A 12,583-nucleotide genomic window follows, 5' to 3' on the forward strand; every position below is an offset into this window, starting at 1 on the left:
AAAGACCCTATTTCCCAACAAAAATGCACGGATTTGAACAGATATACTACGAAGCAGAAATACAAGCCAGACTGTATCAACGATCAATGCAAGAATAGCGACGAACGTTCTAAGATGAGGTGCACGGAGTCTGCCAATATGGGTCGTATCTGACGCATTGGGCAATATATATATAAGTCGAAACCATTAAAAACAGAAAATTCCAGTTCCGTCACATTGCAACTCTGGTTACATTACGCGTGGAGGTAGGTTATGTTTCAGAGGATTGGTTGATTTCTAACTGTTCAGGGTGACTCACGGGTACTCCAAAATATGTTAACCAAGAGGGCGGACACCGGAACGTAGTATTTGTAACAGGTTAGACAACAATTTCAAATACTACGGGAGTCACTTGGCTAGTCCCCGAACTCGTCATAGAACTAAAATAAGGAAAATTGGAATAAAACTATGGTATATTCCTAACCTGGTACATAAACTAAGTTCCGGTGTCCGTCATCTTGGTTCAAATATTCCTGGAGCGCCGGTTCGCCTAACCGTTGATCATGCCCTCCATCTCTGAGTAATCCATGCCAGTTCGCAAGTTCGAATTCTGGGGAGGTTAATTGAGTGCGAGAGAGTTGCTGGACTCCTCAACGTACCAAGGAGGTTCACGTAATCACTGGTTGGCCGGGTTCGGCCCTATTCTCATACCCGACATGGACAGGTACTTGGTATAACTAGGCCGCTTGGGAAGAGGAATGATACGATTCTAATCTGCACATATTCAAAAACAGCAATCCCCAATCGAAATAAAACATTAGTCTTTCTACATCTCTGACAACAAGAGTTTTAGTATAAAAGTATATTTAAAATTCATTTTCTATCACACTTGATATAAAAAGATAGAATAACTGATAAAGCCAGTATTCACATTTCCACAACCTATGTTTAATACATTTAGCCTTTACAAGTTTCATCTGTTAAAATCTGATTAGGAAATTTGGTAAAAATTCATGAAATAAGATTCGACTCCGACTCCACATTATTTCAACTCCAAAGTTTATGCAAATTTCAAACATATCAATATCCAAAAATAACTTTATAAGTCTTTTTCTCAAATGGAAATTTACATCTTAAGACTTATAAGATGTTTGATAAAGATAGGCCGAAAAGACAGCAAAAAAATATCAATGAAATGAAAAGTCGAATCCGGCTGCGTAAGAATTCAATTACGAGTGAATACTACCATGATCTAAGACAGTGGTCCCCAAAGTTTATTTACCGCGGGCCAAAATTAGAAGCGGAATGATAATTGCGGGCCTGGAGAGTTGAGCGCCCGCTAGGGGTTGATATCGATACGTATAATTGAGATAATTGAATTGTTACGAATGCACCCATGCCCAAACTAGGATAATTGGCGGTATCTAAACTACAAAAAAAGCATGAAGTGTTAAACTATTATACTCAAGTTCGACAGGCCATAATAAATTGTTATGTGGGGCATAATTAGCCTGCGGGCCGCGTTTGGAACCACTGGCCTAAGATAATCATTACCAACCGGGAATCCGTAAATAGATTTCAGGGTTCTCGTGAGCTCTGCAAGCATAAGATAAGAAACAAATTGTATAATGAGTCTGTGACCATTCGTCACAGCGTAATACAAATCCTATTCATACAAATGAAACTTTTAGGGTTAAGAACCACGGTCCAACTAATTGTTTGTATCGCTGAACCTGTGAAAGGTCATCATTACAACACAGTATATGTAGAAGGCACAGGCATTCCTCTCTCTAACGCATGCCTCACTTCCCAACGTAGAGCAGATCGCTTTTTACTTGTCGGTACAACATAGGTGTTGGGGACGTAGATTCTTTGCGGCTTCTGGAAATAGAAAACAGGTTGAAGGAATAGTGTAGAGCAGGGCTCACTCAACTGGCGGACCGCGGTCCGAATCTTTCAAGTATCTCAAGCTGGGCCTTAAGCAAGGTCTCCCTTGAAGGGCAACGGGGCAGGTTTCTGGAAGCCACAAAAATAATCCCCGACTAGGTTTAAGCATGTATATATACGCTGCAATTCAATATACCAGTATATAATGTCACGGCATTTACCACAAGTCGAGGCAGGTGCTCAATTCTCCTGGCCCGCGAATTAACCTCGTGCATAGCTCATGCATAAGTAGGTAGTGCCGAATGCTTGCAGTGATGCCTTTAACGGCATGCAGTCTTTAATATGTATTATAGAATAGGCAAAAATAGCCCTCATTTTTCATTATAAATTTGTGCGAGCGATGACATGCTGGTTAAACTGCTAGACTTCAAGCCAGGGGTGAGCAACAGACGGCCCGCAAGGCTGCGACCCGGGACCTCTTAGGTTTTGCCCTTGTCAACACTCAGATTTTTCATAGTTAACAAACTATGCAAGAAATCAAAATTTCGAGTTTTCCACTGAATTGTTCAATAAATAAAATTTTGCATTGTGTGAAATTTTCAATTCGTTGTAAATGAGCTATGGGTAGCAATACTAACCGGCTGTGGTTCATCCTTGTACAACATTTGGGCTTTGACTTCCCATCTTAAATCTTTATGGCTTTTCTCTCCGGGAGCTTTTATTGAATTCCATACGTCTCTGTATTGATGGTATCTACAAGATGGAAAAATTTGGAAAAGATTATTCATTGTAAAGGTATTCCATCAAAATTCTGGGTACAAGTTGCTAAAGTCCAAGTTTCATCAAATTTCTGAGTCGAGGTAGAATACTCATAAGTTCATTCGGCCCGCTGCTTTTATGTGTGACGAGTCGAGTGAATTCGCTCACAAGTCATGACTCTAGTCGATGGATTCATTAGTCACCCTCGAGTCAGAAGCCCAGTGAATGCACCCCGTTTCTAAGTCGAGTCAATGTAGCCTCGAGTCACAAGTCAGATTGAGCCAATGTACTCTCTAGTCACAAGTCTAATCAAAGCATTCTCAGGTTACAATTCAGGTCACGTTACTGTAATTGTGAGTCAAAAGCCGAGTGAATGCACTGTCGAACTCAGAGGCCTAGTGAATGCAATTCCGATTCACAAGTCAAATCAACGCGTTCTCAGGTTACAATTCAGGTCACGTTACTGTATTTGTGAGTCAAAAGCCGAGTGAATGCACTGTCGAACTCAGAGGCCTAGTGGATGCACTTTCGATTCACAAGTCGAATCAATGCACTCTCAAGTTACAACTCGAGTCAATGTATTACCAAATCAGAAGCCAGATCAGTGTACCCCCGAGTCACAATCGAGTTATTGCACTCTTCAGACTCAACATCTTCGTACACTTACTACGGGACCGCCAATTATAGTACATACCAGTTTTATTGAGAGTTACTCGAATAATATTACATTCAAATTTAATGAAAATATAATTTTATCTCGAAAATCATTGGAAAATAACAAATTGGGTTGGCAATGCCGAATGGGGAAGATACTGATCCATGCAATAAAGTGGCTTGTTACGTACCAGTAGTTGCCTACAGTTAAAACATGTCATCAAAAAGTACTCCATGAAGAGTAACCAACCTGTTAACAGGGTCTGATTTCTTGATATTCCTTGTATGAGGGTGAACTGTGTTCGGTCTGATGTCTGTAGATAAAAAAACAGAGGGGTTGGGTAGATCAGGGTTCCTCAAACTGGGCCACAAGCCCCCCTAGAGGGCCACAGAGCGTTTTACCGTTTTACTGAGGGCACAAGCAAAGGGCTTCATCACCGGGTGCTATTCATGATTAATTTACAGTACATTGATTAACACCGAAAATTTGCACTTAACACCCAAAAATTTGCACCTGACACCCGAAAATTTGCACCCACCACGCGAAAATTTGCACCCGACACCCGAAAATTTGCACCTGACACCCGAAAATTTGCACCCACCATCCGAAAATTTGCACCCAACACCCGGGAAATTGCACTCGACACCCAGAAAATTGCACCCGACACCCGATAAATTCACTCCAAAGTGAATTTCTAAATGGAAATTCCTGAAATATTCCTAAAATGAAGCTTCATGCAAATAAGAATCACACTCACATGAAGGTAACGGTTGATCGTGAATGAACTCTTGATCCGCTTTCCTTCCCTGAAAAAAAAAGACTTGGACTTAACAACATTGGCCACCTCACCAAGGGTGAGATAAATTGGTGAGCAATTCTGAACCAGAAAATGTCCGACAAAAACATAGTACCTCCTTACAAACTAATGGTTGCTTTCACAAAGCTTTGTTCGTTATAGAAAACTTAAGAAAAAATTTCTCAGATTTACTCAGACATAAGTGAAACTTATCGTTTGACTGGCCGAAGTCATTAAATCTCACAAGCTGAGTCATTTTAGCCCGCTGCTGTGAAAAATTACAAATTGAGTCATTGGCAATGACTCATTGCACTCACAAGTCTTGTAATTGCACTCACAGGTCGAGTGACCCACTCAGTCGAAAATAACCAAAAACTATTGCGTGACTCACCAAAGGCCTGGCTGTATGAGGTCTAGGTGGGAGCATTGTTGCCAAGCGTTCCCGATCGTAACTGACCGCCATGTCATCCATGGAAATGTCGTGAAGTCTGTAAGAATTTTCGTTCATCCCGTCCGCAACTAACGACTCATCGAAGACCGCAGATTCTCCATTTTGTTGTTTTCTAAAAAAGCAACAATTTTGAGACATTTTGACTCAATAATTCGATATTAGACTTTTGATTTGAAACACAATTACTAAAACTAGGGCAAAAACATATATTTCACAATTTCGAAGAACACATAGGATCTGAGAAAAGGCGCGCTTACAGAACAATACCGACTTCGAACACAAAACCAGAAAAGTGACGTGCTTGTATAACAATGCCGACTTAACAGGTTGGCAAAAAATTTGAATATTATGAAAAAGAATGCGACTCACGAGCTTAAAATTTTGGACGCCCTGTTCTAGAGCATATTCAAAATTAGGGCAAGAAAACTCTTCCATAAAAACTTGCTTGATAGCTTGCCTACTGCCTTGTTTAGAGTGAAGATATAGAAATACCCACCTTAGAACTTTCCTGCGTCTGATGACTCTCCTTTCCGAGCTTGTTGGTAACTCATGCGTGACACTGGTTGTTGGGGTTACCGGTGTGATGTCACCGGTAGTTTGAAATCTACCGTGAGAAGTGATGTCATCGCTGTTGCTAGGGTAACCAAAAAATCCTGTGACCTCATCATCGTTGTCGTGACGATCATAAGATGTGGGAATATCATTACTGGTGGTAATTGTAGCAGTGAAATCACGAGGTTGTCGTGGCAATGGTGACTCATCACTGCTACCTAGTGGGGAGTCATCCACAGTTTTTACGTGAGTTTCAGGTGAAGTGTCAAGGCCGCTAGACGAGGAGAAAGCTGTCGTTGTACGGGTCTGTCCCGAAGTTCCCAGTGTTGATGGATCCATTCGACGAGGAGAAACCTATAAAAATAAATTACGTTATACCAAGGGATTGTTTCAAGCAGTGCGAGGGGTCGGACAAGTAATGCCAAACTTTTAAACTACTAACAAACTTATTAATACCACTCAGTGGTGCAGTCAGAATTTTTTTAATCGAAGGTGTGCTTAGTACAAAGCTGAACCGAGGAAATTCAAGTATTCATAAACCAGCGGTTCCTTACCTGGGGCAAGTGGCCCAATGAAGGGGCCACAGATCACTTGGAGGGGGGCTACAATGCTAGAGAAAAAAATGATTCTACTTTTCCCTTCACAAGTAGGCTGTCAATCAGATTAACACCATGAATGCCACTGGAATGATAAACAGGGGGCCATGTAGGATAAAAGCCTCCCTTGTGTAAAGATGGAAAATGTTACAAAAATAGGTGCAGAATATGTGAACCAATATGGCGGACACCGAAACGTAGTATGTGTACCAGGTTAGGCCATAATTTTATTCCAATTCTCTATATTTTCGTTCTATTATGAGTTCGGGGACTAGCCAAGTGACTCCCGTAGTATTTGTACCTGAAATTATGCCCTACCTTAACCTGTTACACATATGTTCCGGTGTCTGCCATCTTAGTTCACATACTACCAAAAATAAATGTGTATTAAAATTTCTACAGTCATTACCTGGATATGGGGTTGATATCTGGATAAGTTTGGTTTGGGCATCGACGGTTTCTCTTGTCTCTGGTTTGAAGGACTTGCGTCTGAAGGAAGAAAAAACTGTTTGAATATTCTGTATTCATGAATTGATCAGGATAAGACATCATTTGTATCCTAGGGGAGAGGAAAGCTGTTAAGATGAATAGATCATATGACATACATCCGTGCCTCGTTCGGTTACCAGTCCATGTCAGGTATGGGATTAGCTAGCCAAGTATTTTTTTTATATGCATGGACTTGATGGTGGATAAAGCCATAACCGACCAGTGGATAAGTGAACCACCCTATGGCGGTGAGGAATACAGCAATCCTCTCGCACATAAATATCCCTGGCTATCACTTCCAGACTTACATAATACAAAATGTTACAGAAATATATTCGTGTTAGTGTGCAGCAAGATCTTCAAATCGAACTATTCTGAACAATGCCAAAAATATCTAGAGAGATTAATTGATTATATATATTTTTATGGCATTGTTCCTCTGTAACGGAAATCGTACCAGAATTTGTGCTCGGTGATGAATTCCCGGTGAACCATGAAGAGCTTCCGCTTGATCGATCATGCTCAACAAGTCTTTGAAGATCTGCAAAACAAAATAGGATATTTAGTGCGCCATAAAAGTGCGCTACAACGCGCCACACCGCCAAGTCGAGAATAGGGTACTCGAGTAGTATATGTACCAGTACCAGGTTAGGCCATAATTTTATTCCGATTTTCTATATTTTAGTTCTATTACGAGTTTAGGGACCTTCTGTGTTAGCCAAGTGAATATACCCCCTGCCCATAGGTTTCAGTCCCTTCACATAACTTGATGTAAAGTAAGCTAACAAAATTAGTTACCTCCATATTGATACACATACTTCTGGAGCACCAAATAATGTTGGAAAATTATTCAACAGTAAATACCGATACACTTCTGGAGCGCCAGAATAGGAGCCGTGGTTTACCATATGATCAAGTCAATTCATTGGCTTTCACAAGACTAACTGTGAAAAATCTAAACCTATTACAGTACGGATATTACAACTCCAGAACTCAGCCATTACACAAAAAAGATAGAAAGGCCGCGGCACACCGGTTGCGGATCACTGCTCTAAATAATAAATAGTAAAGTTGGCAAGTGTCATATTTTACTACCAAGCGAAAAAATATTGAATTTAATATTGAATTTATAACCGCTTTATAATAATAAGTATTTTTACTGTGAACTTATTTCAATTGGTGCGAACATGGTGGGAGCTGACTCTGATGACCGCATGGTCGTATCGCTCCCTCCAGTCCATACCGAAGAAACGTTATTCCTATTACTTTATATTTATTATTATTATCATTGTATTTGTTTTTTCTGGTTGACAAATAATAAATCTCTCTCTCTCTCAAACTCGCGATGTCGATCAACAAATATAAAGAAAATGGACATGGCGAGTTAGCCCTCTCTCTCTCTCTCGAACTCGCGATGTCGATCAACAAATATAAAGAAAATGGACATGGCGAGTTAGCCCTCTCTCTTGTTCTCGAACTCGCGATGTCGATCAACAAATATAAAGAAAATAGACATGGCGAGTTAGCCCTCTCTCTCTCTCTCTCTCTTGAACTCGCGATGTCGATCAACAAATATAAAGAAAATAGACATGGCGAGTTAGCCCTCTCTCTCTCTCGCGATGTCGATCAACAATCATAAAGAAAATAGACATGGCGAGTTAGCCATCTCTCTCTCTCGCGATGTCGATCAACAAACATAAAGAAAATAGACATGGCGAGTCAGCCCTCTCTCTCTCTCTCGAACTCGCGATGTCGATCAACAAATATAAAGAAAACAGACATGGCGAGTTAGCTCTCTCTCTCTCTCTCACATCCAACGGCTGTTTAGAATAAAATGAGACTGCCGGTAGCGAAATCAAATTTTGCAACTACCTAGGTTAGATTGTATACTGTTGATTTAGTGCTCACACAATCAATTAATATGGTGATATATTTAGCATTCTTAGATGTAAATGATAAGTTGAGACATCATTTGCGTGTCGAGTACCGTACGGTACCGGTGTGCCTTTCGGTACCGGTCTATGAGCACGTTTTTCTGTCACTTTGTTATTTCTTGCACAGTATTCTAGCCAAACACATTTAATTTAATATATTTATCCTCGCTATTGAAGTTGTAAGTGAAACAGTCACCTCTCCATCTCCCATTACAAGAAGAGCCTTCGTGCAGTTGCAGGCATACCCGTTAACCGCCGTCGCATGGCGTGGTCCATGGCGAATTAGCCATCAGCCTCTAGAAGTACATGCGGCCAATGCGGGCATGTACTTCAGGAGACCCCAGGACTCACTATAGAAACTGCCAGAATCACAAGACGACATAATTTAGTCGAGATAAAAACGATTGAAAATTTCATCCGAAGTTAGTCTACAAGGCATCCGAGGTTACACGGTTTTACGGTAACACTAAACAGCCAAACGCGGGTATCATGTAGTTTTGTACCTAACATACCTCTAGTGGGCGTAGCATAACAATTTTTTCACGTGTCAATCCCAACCCCCACCTGACCAGACCACCCCAAAATTACGTCACTACGACGTCACAGTGACGTAATCGAGCCCTTCAAACTATGCGAACTGTCATCCAAGCCATGTCATCGAACAGCCATTTCTCTCGTTTTCTCGTCAAAGTGACTAGAAACCAAGTGAAGACACCGTGTGCGATGATGCATATCGGACGCCATTCTGTGTCCATCGAATCGCGCGATAGTTATCTTACTACAGGTATCGCGTGTGAGTTATGCAACTTCGAAACCTCATATCTCACTAACCTTACATTATATTTAGACAAGTTTTATATTGTTTGAGAGACAATCTAGGAGACTAATTATAATTATGAGATGGGGATAAAATGCCCCGATTATCGTACAAAAATCGGCAAAATTGAAAGCGTGAATTTTTTTGAAAAACTTTTCAATTAAATGACAAAACCTCCGATTTGTTCTTGTTTTAATCTAATATGATATCGACACATGTACTTTTGTAAGTTTGACATTAAAAATAGCTTTCGAATGGTATCATTAGATTGAATTTATCGTGCACCAGTAAAATTGTATACGCTATTTTATTCAATGTTCTCCAATTCTTCATATGTCCGCTTCACCAATTTGAGTTAAACAGCGACGTTCCTTAATTACTTCGTTACGCAGCGATCTTTCGCAATTACGTTGCGACCAAAGTGTTGCAACGTAGCAGCTCTGCGTTCCTTACGAAAAACACTTATCACTTACCCTGGTAAGTGTGAAACATCATAAACCTAAAGCATACGTTTAAAACAGGTATTATTTAAACCGCGGCCGATGCTACAATACTGATATAATTGGAACTCCAGCTGTGAACGACAAAATTCGCGATTGCGTAATTTACAACGTTCTGCAGAACAACGTCGCCTGAACGTCAATGCCAAATTGTACTTTGCGTCGTTACGAAAACTTTGCTTCTAATCGTTCACCGATTTTGTTCATTTACCGAAGTCAAAATGGGATATCCAGATGATCCCGCGAAACGACAATGAATCGCACTCTAGTTATATATGAATATATATCGCGGGTACTACAGAGCCATGTCACGCAATGATATTGTGATCGCGCAAAGGATAGAGATAGGTAATAAAATACTAAATACATGTAAATGGAGAGGTAATCATGTTACGTGGCCGCGATACATCGTTTCCAAATGATACATTGGCCTTATTGTTTATCTACGACTTATCCGAATTGAGAAACATCCATAATTAAGGTGGTTTGTTGGGTTGGGATTTGACAGCGCCCCGCAATTGATAAGAAATGAATTAACATTAGAATATGTGTGAAAATTATTAATTTCAGTCAAATACCATAAGAAATGCATATGCGACCGTATATGGCCGTATCGTTATCACCCAGTCATATACCGAAGAGAGATTTATTTTATTTTTTTTAGCGTAAACTGCATTACGTATTGTTTTATAATTTATTTGTTATTGTATCATTATTATGTTTTCTGGTTTGACGAAATAAATAAATTCTCTCTTTTCTTTTAACCCTGATATAAGCCGATATCCTTCATTTCGTGCATGTAGAATATTTTTTAATATACCGTATTTTCCGCCGAATAAGTCGCTTTTCTAGACCCAACTTTTTGGCCTGATTTTTTTGGGGGGGAGGGGGGGTCGTCTTATTGGGCGAGTATGATCATTTCCATTTTTTGGTGTCGCCTTATTATTGAATCCGGACAATAGAATACCTTCGGCGATAGCATCCCCCACGTCCTCATCTGGTTAGTTTAAATAAATCGACATTTTCGCGCTGTGAATCTGGAATTGTAAAGCTGTGATTATCATATTTGAATTAACATACCGTATATGGATTGAATATTAAGCTACAAGAAAAGTCATTATAGACTATTTTAACCAGTGCGCAAACGCGGCGACCGCTCAAAAGGCATTGCAAGGTAATTTAAGATTCCCGATGTTGATGCGATTTCACTACCCCGACTTATTGGCCGGAAAATACGGTATTTCGACAATGTACACATTGTTGAACAAATAGTTGCAAGTTCCCGTAGTGTAGTTCCGTCAGTTTGTTAAAATAAGTTTTGTACAATTAGCGATACTTACATCAGGATTTTTATAGTAAAATATGCATCTCTTTGTTTAATATTTTTGGTCTTATTGTGTGTATTGTATTGATTTATCGAGTGAAGTTGGATGACTTTAACCTTAACTTCGTATATGCTGACCATTGACCATACCGCCGAGCCGAGATATCTGAGGAATTTAAATTAATTTTTCAGAAGAATGTTCATCCGATTTGCCGCTGCGAAAATTTGGTCCAAATTATTAAGCGTCGTTTTTTTTTATTCAACTGTTTAACGATCGCAGGTTTAAATCACTTACCGTAGTTATCGCTTACAGCGATAGAACTCTGGACACAAAATGGCTGGTGTGACGTCACACGCACGCTTATAACGTTACCAATGCATGTCCTCACTTGGTTTCTAGTCACTTTGGTCGCAACGATCCCGATAGGAGAGACATCTTTGACGTTAGTCAGTTCTTTATCGTCGGCGCCGATGCCATTTCGGGCGACCGTACGAGAATTTGGCAAGCTCTATGACGTGATTGTAAAGTCGTAGTGACGTAATTTTTGGATGGCGTAGTCAGGCGAGGGTTAGGATTGGCATGTCAAAATATTGTTATGCTACGCATACTAAAAGTACGTTAGGTACAAAACTACACGAGACCCTAAAACGCCTGGTAAAACTAATACAAATCTTTTGCCTCAACCTTGTGTGAGAAACGTCAAAATATCCCAGATTCTCTAGTTGTTCCCAAATCTCATCGTCGGTGAATTCTAAATTCTTCATATTTCTTGAAAATTACTGCCAACACAAAATTCAAAATCTTCAATAAGCGATTTCAAAACAAACACCAACAGAATCGATTTCCCGGTAATCTTACGCTCCGTTGAGTTTGACCCTTCCTAACCCGCACTCCCTAGTAAAATTTTTAAAATATTTTTAATTAGCATTTGTCACCTAACCAATATGACTTGAAAGGCCATTGAAAGCTTGTTTGAATCGTATTATTGTTTTCTATACGCAAAAAGTCGCTAATGGACCGCCCCATGTACGAAATTTTGCGTACGTGAGAAAATTCATCGACGATAGTAAACAAACATTCGAACCTCTCTCCTTTATGGCCGTTGAACCTTACTTATGATAACGGCACTCTCTTGCAAGCGTTATAGCCGTTTTGGTGTTTGTTTTCCTAACAAAATGATATCAGAGGCAATGGTGTAGCGCAAACAGCTGCCGAGTAACGAAGCGGTATATTTGTGAAGTCAACGCAGTTCTTGTTTGTTTATTATTGTGCGGGTAATTATTAGTGCGTGTTTACGCGAGGAAAATGAGCGCTCGGCCGCGCAAATTACTTTCTTTCAAGTAATAACGTATTCCTTTGTATGTTTCTTAGCTTTCAAATATTTACAGATATAAAACTCGTAAAATTGGAAATATGCCAAAAAGGAGTGACGCACAACCCGGGTGCAAAAATACTTGGACAAGCCTATATCATGCTTGAAAAAGGCGCGAAAATGTCTTATTGGTTTTGTTTTGAGTTAAGTCCATAATAAGACGTGTACATAAAGAATGTTAACTCTTACTGACCAATCATATTAGAGCCATATTCATATTACACATAAGTCTCATCCAGTTTTAACATGGTTTTAAAGGTCGTAGTTTATCTTTGAATCACATGCTTAACTTTGAAAACTCGATGAAATTTTATACTTTATTTAATATTACAATATGAACTGAATGCAGTTTTTTTCACATTTTATTCAAAACACGCCCTGCGTTTATTTGTATTTTTAAGAATCGAGTGAATATATTGGCCACTGGGTGGGGCTGTGAAGCAATAAAATCAGTGGTACCCAACCTGGGGG

General features: G+C 39.8%; 1 protein-coding gene across 1 annotated transcript; it reads right to left on the reverse strand.

Moving 5' to 3' along the window:
• Positions 1 to 826: 826 nt before the first annotated feature.
• Positions 827 to 11,504, reverse strand: LOC120335581 (uncharacterized). The gene is made up of 9 exons (XM_078109792.1): positions 11,408 to 11,504; positions 6,622 to 6,705; positions 6,085 to 6,164; positions 5,024 to 5,433; positions 4,468 to 4,639; positions 4,038 to 4,086; positions 3,530 to 3,593; positions 2,505 to 2,619; positions 827 to 1,860 (listed from the first exon to the last, which is right to left on the reverse strand). The coding sequence occupies exons 1-9, from the start codon at positions 11,502 to 11,504 to the stop codon at positions 1,729 to 1,731; spliced, it is 1,203 nt and encodes a 400-aa protein (XP_077965918.1). The 3' UTR covers positions 827 to 1,728.
• Between the last annotated feature and the right edge of the window lie 1,079 nt (positions 11,505 to 12,583).

Source organism: Styela clava, unplaced genomic scaffold (genome assembly GCF_964204865.1).
Source record: "Styela clava unplaced genomic scaffold, kaStyClav1.hap1.2 HAP1_SCAFFOLD_221, whole genome shotgun sequence".
NCBI lineage: Eukaryota > Metazoa > Chordata > Ascidiacea > Stolidobranchia > Styelidae > Styela > Styela clava.

Bases quoted from the DNA above. Each gene is read 5' to 3' on its own strand.
- LOC120335581 (XM_078109792.1), bottom strand. From the start codon at position 11,504: ATGAAGAATTTAGAATTCACCGACGATGAGATTTGGGAACAACTAGAG. The intron at 6,706-11,407 runs GTATTAGTTTTA...TTTGTTTTGCAG, and splicing joins AAGGTTGAGGCAAAAGATTT to ATCTTCAAAGACTTGTTGAG. The intron at 2,620-3,529 runs GTTGGTTACTCT...TCCATCTTGTAG, and splicing joins AAATCAGACCCTGTTAACAG to ATACCATCAATACAGAGACG.